At 54.6% G+C, this 9,023-nt stretch overlaps 1 protein-coding gene across 1 annotated transcript; it reads right to left on the bottom strand.

The window, feature by feature from the left end:
* Positions 1–7,270: 7,270 nt before the first annotated feature.
* Positions 7,271–8,251, bottom strand: PLICBS_006563 (uncharacterized protein; the record flags this gene model as incomplete). Its single annotated transcript, XM_065600987.1, has 1 exon — positions 7,271–8,251. One exon carries the CDS (start codon positions 8,249–8,251, stop codon positions 7,271–7,273), a length of 981 nt encoding a protein of 326 aa, XP_065457059.1.
* Positions 8,252–9,023: the final 772 nt, after the last annotated feature.

Here is a 9,023-nt window from a genome sequence, read left to right as displayed (position 1 = left end):
ACAGATGGCGTCCTGGCAGGCAGAAAGGTAGCGACGGCCTGACACATGTGACACGAACAACGACTACTCTTATGACGTCGGGTTTCGGATCCGAGTCCAGATTTCCGGAAGGGGCACAAAGGACGGCTCGCTGACATCTGGAGGAGTTGGCTGCTGGGCGCCCCCATCATGTTGTGACACTAGCCTCTCGCCGCGTATGCCGGCTGTAGGCCGCTCGTTGACAGGAGAGAGCATACCATCAATGCCGGGTGGCCTGGTAATGAGCGGCGATCAGTCGCCTAGGGAAGCGTCATATATGATCCAGTCCTGATAAACAGATCCATTGGCTCGGGCTTGGTTCCAGGGGACTTCCACATCCAGACACAGCACTCCAGTTGTCAGCGGAGGATGAACCGGACCCAGCGTTGATTAATGTAAGATCGTCCAAGGGAACGCGCCATGCCTACGGTGGCCTTTCCCAAGCGCGAATATGGCCTGGATTTCCAATGCCACAGAGGCGGCAAGGCATCGTCGAGCCCTGACGCAGTCCTGCAGGTCACGCCGCCATGACAGATCCGCGGCGGCATATCAGACAGGCGCTGCTGCATGTGGTCCAGGCTCTCCTGGGACTGGATGCTTCCACTCCGCAACATGCGCCAATGACGGAGCTGACCTCACATGTACGAGTCGGCCAGGTCCAGGACATGCCTGCACGCGAAGCACCAGCTATGTCAGGCAGATAATGTGCCGCCTCTGATGGGTCCTCGACACGCGTGCTGGCCGGGTGGTGGCATACGGTGCAAGGCGCACGAAGTGGCTTGGACCCGCATCTCCCAGGCAACGCAACATTTTCCCTTCCACGCAACGCTTCCCCTTCCACGCAACGCTTTCCCTTCCACGCAACGCTTCCCCTTCCACGCAACGTTTTCCCTTCCACGCAACGCTTTCCCTTCCACGCAACGCTTTCCCTTCCACGCAACGCTTCCCCTTCCACGCAACGCTTTCCCTTCCACGCAACATTTTCCCTTCCACGCAACGCTTTCCCTTCCACGCAACATTTTCCCTTCCGCGCAACGCTCCCCCTTCCACGCAACGCTTTCCCTTCCACGCAACATTTTCCCTTCCACGCAACGCTTCCCCTTCCGCGCAACGCTCCCCCTTCCACGCAACATTTTCCCTTCCACGCAACGCTTCCCCTTCCACGCCCCGATTCCCCTTCCACGCAACGCTTCCCCTTCCACGCAACATTTTCCCTTCCGCGCCACGCCCACGCAACCTCAAGCCCCTCGCGCGACCAGCGACGCCGTCCAGGACTTGCGAGTCTCTTCCTGACCAAGGATACGAGGTCGGAACTTGCTATCATGGAACGCGTGCCCTGCATTTGGGGCACCGCTACACAGCAAGCGGCCACAGAGGTCATCGAAAGAAGGCACACGTTCGTTGCTGCGAAACTATCTTCGTTGGCGAGGCGTGGCTGAAACACCACAACACAACAGGCCATAACGGTGAAAAAGTGAGCACCTGGACAAAGAGACCGGCTCGTTATCGTGAGAAGGTGGAGTGTGAGCTCGGCTGGGGGTTGGCTCTCCAACGTGACAGGATGAAAAGACATCACAAATCAGAGCACTATAAATGCACCAAGTGCGATCGAATATTCATCTCCACCGGCAAGAAAGAGCACGAGCACAGCACTAAGCATGTTTCCTACATGCTGGTTGAAGATTTGCTTCGAGAATGCCGGAACTCGAAGAATTCTCAGCCCGGCCATACATGATAGCCTGGCACTCCTAAGCAGAACACCATCTCCAACTAAAGAAGTGACGCAACGGGCGGGTTCGGCCGCGCAGAGGCAGAGTATTGAGCTTGTCACTATGGCGGCTTCTTGCTGTTTCCTATTCCTGCCTAATATCCTTTTACTACGTATCTCAAGGGTTAAAAAGTAATGGGACAACCGATGTCCAGTACCTACCTCAATATTCAGGCTTTGCCAGTCAGATGCGGCGGAACACGGACGTGAAGATTGCGGCAACACCGGGTCTGCTGCAGTACGGGGACCTGCATCATACGCCGTCGGTAAGCAGCGACGAGCGGTCTGCTAAGAAATTACGATCCGCATCTCTTTAGCACGGGCTCTTCTGCCATCCCCTTATCCGTAATTGGTACCACCTAGGCGCCGTGGTACATCTGTCATTTAGGCTGACACCTTGTTATGTACAGTGCAGTCTTCTAGAGGGAATTGCTATACGGGCATGACGTTTTGGCTACACGGGCATGAGTCTTACACGGGCATGACTTTTGTGACATCTAATTGGACAGCCCGCCAGGTACATTCTTGACAAAGAATGAGTACCTGAAACCTTAGCAAACTGGTTTTTGACGGTTTCGGACAACTCGCCTATCCAAATTTCGACCGCGCAGCGCTTCAAGAAGGTCGTGTAAAATTGGCTCCATGACTCAACCAGGCAACTCTCTGTTTTTCTATTGTCTGACAACTATAGAAGGAAGAACCTCGTCATCGCTGTCACTGCCCAACAGCTCCCATTGATTCTTTCTTCTTCGTATGCTTGGCTGTGTCCTGCGTCCGCTCGCACGCACTCCTGTTGTTCTTCCCGTTCCCAGCACAGAGGACTGTCTGCGTGTCTGGCGCTGGGATGGGTGTGTCGCTTGTTGAGTGGCCTGACCGCTGGCTTGCTGGGTCACAGCATGCCTGGCCCGTGTCGTGCCGTGCTGAATCCCTGCACCTTGCTTTGGCCGTTTAGAGTGCCTGGGTCGCGTATGAGCCATGCCAGTCTGGCTGCCCGTCCCGATATCCAGCCGCGCCGGGACAGCCTGTGAAGTGTTCTTGGGCCTTCCGCGAAGAGCAGTGGTAATCTTGGGGTCGAGGATTCGCCGGTACCGATCTCGAGAGTTCGACTCTCTTAAGTGCCACCGCGGATGAACGTCCCACTTACTGAAAGATGTTCCCTCTCCCATCTTGGCATAAATCTTGTGACAGCAAGGGATGCCAAGCTCTACCGAAATTGAGCAGTCCTCATTACACTCTCCCAATGACATAGGAAATGGATTATTTCCTGTCGACATTGCTTTCTCTGCTGTCCGATGTTGTCTTGCGATCAGCCCAATTGCCTTGGACGAGATCGTGGTTGGCAAATCACCCAGGTACTCTGAGCTTGGGCCGAGATACCTGCGGGCAGTCAACACCTCGTCCTCTGCGCTAGCGTGAGCGAAGTCACGCTCCTGGTCGCTTAGCATGTCCTGGATCGCCTCAACCAGCCGATAGAGGTTGCTCATGCCATTCAGAAGGTAGCTCTTGACGTTGTTATTGCTCGCTTCTGTACCAGAGGTGACACGGATGCCAAAGTTGCGATATTTGCGGATGAAGCAACGCGCCCACTGAGCCCTAACGGGCATGTACGTTCCATGGAGGTAACGTAGGATAGCCCGCTGGTCATCAAACTCCCGGCATAGCTCGGACCACGCCTTCTCGTGAGCTTCTTGCGTCTCAGCGAACATGACATGCTTCCACATCATGAGCACGCCACGGTAGCTATGAGGGATATCCTCCGGCACTGGCTCATGGATGAACCGTCGGTCTTTGGGGCTGAGCTTTGCGTGCGCTTGTGCAGAGGCCGTTTTCTCATCGCGGGCATCATCACTGCTACTACTACTGTCAGACTCGGCGTCTGCGACCCACTTCTGCTTCGCCTTAAGCAGGACGTTAGAAATGATGTGATGGATACACAGCTGCTGTTGTGCCTCTGGGAACTGGTCATTTAGGGCGGCTTTCATTGCGTCGTCGAAGTCGGTGATGATAACGTCCGGGGGTCGGATTAGGTGCCGCTCTGTCAATTGCCGAATGCTTTCGGACAGAAACTGGAATCCTTCCCGTCGCTCGTTGTCGATCAAGCCGAATGCAGCATTGTAGACCGATCCTAAGCAAGTCTGCCCGGTCGTTTGGAACAGCGGAAGCTTAAAGCGGTTCGTGTTGTACGTATTATCGAAGCTCATAACCTCCGGGAATCGTTGCCACATTTTGAGGCAGTAGGGGAATGTCCACACAATACCGAGAAGGCGGTTCGAATTATCGTCGGCCCACTTAACAAGGTAGGGAATTTTCTTCTCGTCAAAGAGCTTAATGAGAGCCGCGGTAGGCGTATAACCATCGAGTTTGTCGCAGTTTATGAAGGCTCTGGCGTTGTAGATATCTTTCCGCGTGAAAACAGTCTCGGGATGTTGCTCCTGGACGACGGCCCGTACATCTCGGGCCCGGATCCCAACTCTGCGGCTTGTTGATTCAACGGTAGCCCTAATGGCTGCAGTGAGCCTCCTATGGGAAGGATGTGCTGATGGCCCGATGCTGCGGCCGTGGTTGTGCTGGCTGTGTTCAGGGTTTGCGTGCTCTCGCAAAAGCCACTTGCCCTCTTCTTTTGCCTCGGCAATTATCATCCACCGACAACCACACTTACGGGATCTGCGTTGCCGGATCCCTGCGCCTTCAGTAGCTCGAGGATTCCCGAATCGGTCGCACTGGATTGAGTATCTGATCTTCCGACCTTTATGTGAGTAGGCATGCCGTCGAACAATACCAAATCCATGGGCCTTTGCGAAGTCATTCACCCTGTCGAAGAGCACTTCGGCCGACGGCGCTGGATCGCCTGGGATTGGTGGATTTGGGATAGGATCAGGAGTGGGCGACGATGATTGCTGAGATTGAGAGTGTTCGACCAGCCGTGGGGTCGATGGTGCCTCGGGAGACTGAGTGGATAATCTTGGTCGAGGGACTCGAGGCGGGGAGTACGGCGGCGGCGATTCGTATGCATCGGACGTGAGTGGTGACCAACCCCACCTCTCTCGCCATTGGCGTACGCGTTCATAGGACCGAGCAAGTTCTGTGGTCAGTGTTTTCCCTTCGCCGATAACCTCACGTGCTAACTGCAAGGCTGATTTGAACCCAGCCCCCGTCGCGTGCGGGGGGCTTGCAGCGGAGTGCGGCGGAGAGTCGGACGCAAACGGATCGGTTTCAGGCCCAGGTATAGGGATTCTAACTCGCTGTGATCGCGGCAGTGCGGGCAGGAAATCGTTCGAAAGATATATCTCATGGTCGAAACGGAGCTCCCACCACGACTCATGGAGCCCCTGCGACCCGTGGGGGTGCGGCGCGGTTGTGAACGACTGCGGATAAGATGCAAAAAGATTTCCGAGCGCATCTTCGTCGCCTAATCCATAGTACTGGCCAATACTTGCGGCACTAGCAGCCGACTGCGGGCTATCCACAGTCGTTGATGGGCTGCGAGTGCTCTGTCGTGAGTGCCGCCGTCGTTTTGGAGGACGCGGTTCCTCCCTTGGGCTAGGTGTTCGTGCTCGTTTTCTTGAATTGCGCCATGAAGCGGTGCGAAGATAGGATTGAGGCATAGTAATAGTATCTACCACCAAGGTTCGGATCGTTTGCCAGGCTTGTAACCATCAGATGTGGACTACTAGATCGCGTCGCATTGTTTTCTGGGCAAGGGATGCTCTTAGACGCGGGTACGGATGAACACATTGCTGGAATCCAGATGCACTAACAAAAGTGGGACATATCCAATCAGATGTCACAAAAGTCATGCCCGTGTAAGACTCATGCCCGTGTAGCCAAAACGTCATGCCCGTATAGCAATTCCCCTTCTAGAAGCTCGGTGGCGAAACACAGGCTTCACACACTGTGGGCACTAACTTATCTCATGCCCTGCTCCCACGCGCTCAAAGGTCTGGCCGCCAGGTAATTGCCCTCCAGGATTATTCCTTTATGCGTAGCTAGCTAGCCATAGGAGAAAGTGGACATTCAGATACCGGCCGCTGCCGAAGCGTTAGGTCCTGCATATTGACCGCCGCGAACGTCCGCCTTCTGATACTAATTCTCTGAAGCACCCACTCAACGCAAGATCATCGGCAAGCAGCCACAATATATTCTCAAGACAGGATTCAAAAGGCGCCCGGCGATATTTTCAATGTCCTTGGTGGCCCATTGCCCCTCGAACACTCTGACACTGCACATTACACCATGATTCGTTTTGCGCTCGTTCATCTCATAATCGGCATTGCTGTTGCTCACAGAATCATTGTGAAAAACGGAAATTCCTACGATCCGCAAGACACAAGCGTGAAACAAATCTTCAAACGCACCGAGCCCGCCAGAACGTCCAGCACATGCGGTTCGCTTCCCGTCAAGTCTCCAACCTGTACCAAGACCATTACGACAAGCACAGCCCGGTGTGTCACTATCTCAATCCCCGAATCACGTTCAACACGGCCCGCTGGGCTCCCCACACCTCTACCGCCAAATTCGCAACTCGCGTGCCATACATCGGATGAGAAGGCACCGCAGCCTGGCGAAGGGTTGAGCTTCGCTGCGCTGAACTTTTGTCGTGATAACCTGTACACTTACCTCGCAAACAACAGCTTTTCGCAGTGTTTCTGGGATAATCAAGCAAACACTACATACATATTTTCCATGGCCAGAAATTATGCAATCTCGTCTTGCGGCAACAGCACATTACTCACAGTCCCAGCAATACCCGGGGGAAATACAGAGGACAAAGAGATGCAAGAGATACTCATAAATCAATGTCGATATTTCTTCCTGAGGACTTGGGCCGAATGTCCGCATAGTGATAGCACAGGCTGCGAACGCAATGGAATAGGTGGGAACTGGACTGTTGGTTGCGTGGATTATGGTCTCCGGCTGCAGGGTATTGACATCTAAGTAAGCAGTCAGACATTTACGATAATTCAGCACCTCTTCGATGTTCCCAAACATTCCAATCATGAGGTGGCTGTTGTTCTCATTCCTCCTCGACATTGTGACCGTGTTACCTATTATCCATGTGGCTCGACTCCAGAGTCAGTGATGATAGCGTGCTAAGCGGCTCTCAGTCGTCCTAGTGACCCACACCCTCGTGGTCCTCCGGTCCGGCCGCCTCAGCGTATGGCAGATGAGATGCCACGCTGGGGGCAAGGCTGCTTGCAATATCAAGCGCTACCTGCTTGAATATATCTTGGAGACGTGCCTTCACGCGAACCAACACCCTTGTCACGCATACTGTGCTCTTCGTCAGCAGGTCATCAATATCAGAGCTAGCACATCGACTATGAAGGAGCTACTCCGCCACAATTATCGGGTGAGCCACAATTCGTACGGCGCTCGCGGAGCCTCCGTGCCGTCAACTGAGACCTATTCTTCGTTGCGGAGTACACACTGGGAAACATGTTTCGAACAAGGAAGCGTACCAAAGACAGTCGACCAAAGACATTCCTATACTTTGGAGATCTCCTTCATGAAGCAACCTATTTCACGGATCCTCTTCTGCCCCGCTGGCTTCAACTCCCACTTCTCCACACTGAACTGATAAGGTTCGGTTGCCATCCATTTGGACCATTTTTGGATGACTGCAATAGCATCCGCAGCCGAGACCTCAAACCATTCCAGGTGTGGCTTCAGACAACCTTTGCAATCTATCCTGATTCGTCGATGACTCAGTTCCGCGTGCCATAATGCCTCGACACGTCGGACATTTGAAACACGCGCGACGGTGCTAGAAGCCATAGGATACAGGACCGTGGGGGCTCTATTACAGTCAAACTCCCATTCCTTAAGGCGTTCCTCAACGGTATCGGTTGTGCACCCAATTTTGACATATTGTGGATTTCCTTGTACCGTATATGCATACACGTAGCCGCTGCCGCTGGGGTTGTTCGAGTTCAGAGGCTTTGTGATGAGCCTTTTGACCAACACGGTCCCAGTCGGCTGTCCCGATGGGCACTGCAGCTGCCGCTCCAAATCCTCGACGATGGACATGACAAGCATCGTCTTCCCCTTCCCCGGATCGCCTTTGACCCATAGCAGCCTGGCCTCGTCGTCATCGCGCCATCGCTGGAAGTCGTCGTGATCCAGGATCCAACTGGAGGCGCCACGGAAAAGGCCCCCTTTCGTGTCCTTGATGCGCCGTTTGTCGTCGCGGGGATCGGATAGGCGTAGGTCCTCGAGGCAGTTCCGGTCCTGGTCGTCTTGCTGCCTCTCCTCCTGTTTCTTCGAACTCTCCTGGATTGCTCGGTGAATATCTTGAAGCTCTGTGTTGCGATCTCTGGCCAGTTCGGCCATGTCGTTGAGTGACATTCTCATCTCCTGGTCGTTGTACGTGCCGATATCTCGCTGCACAACTGCCTCGGCGTCTTTGACAGACTGCACGGCATCGGTCCAGTTGTCAAACTTGAACATGACTCGCCAGACGATCATGGCTGGCTTCCGGAGCAAACGCTCCTCATCTGATACGAGAGAAGCTTCTTGTAGAGGGTAACAACGTGCTTCTCCAGTTCGGTTCGTAGCCCGTCGGACCCCTGTTGGTACTCAAGAAGGCAACTCGATAAGTTCCAGTACCAGTCCATCCGCGAGATAACGTAGGAGACTCCGTTGCGATGTTCGCGCGCCTCGGTGGTAAGGTTTTCAAACAAGTTGTCAGAGACTGCCTGCGCCGTGCCGGGACTGCTCACCTGTAGCAGCAAGCAAACACCAGCTCAGGCGGTGGCGGCCTCTGGGGCGTGCTTGACCGCGGTGCCAACCAGTTCCTTGACGGAGGCCACAACATGCATTCCCTCCTGTATCTTGTCCTTCACGGCACCCTCTCTTTCCGTCTTCTTCAGGCCAGTCTCAATGAGCTGTACCATCTCGGCCGTGTCTGCCCCGCGTCGGCCTGGTGGCCACCGTCATGGTTGGCAAGGCTCGATCCGCCTCCGAGTTCGCTGCGCAGGACTGTTTCGTACGCTCTTGCAAGCTCAGGGTCATCTTTTCTGATCGCATCGTAGGCCTGCGTCCAGAGCCGGCCTGGCAGGGTCGGGGAATTCGACACGTTGGCAATGGTTTGTGGAGGACGTGGGTGCGCGGCGGGCGCAGCTGACTGGGGAGATGTCAGAGTCGTGGAAGGTGATGGGTCGGCTGCGTGGATGGAGTGTGCGGCTGGATCGAGAGCATCGATATTAGGGATAGAGGTCTGCGTGTTCTGGTTCTCTCC

The sequence above is a fragment of the Purpureocillium lilacinum genome, assembly GCF_023168085.1.
Source record: "Purpureocillium lilacinum CBS 284.36 DNA, scaffold_4, whole genome shotgun sequence".
NCBI classification, from domain to species: Eukaryota; Fungi; Ascomycota; class Sordariomycetes; order Hypocreales; family Ophiocordycipitaceae; genus Purpureocillium; species Purpureocillium lilacinum.
Note: the sequence above shows the minus strand (reverse complement) of the source record. Positions and strands in the feature narration are given on the sequence as shown.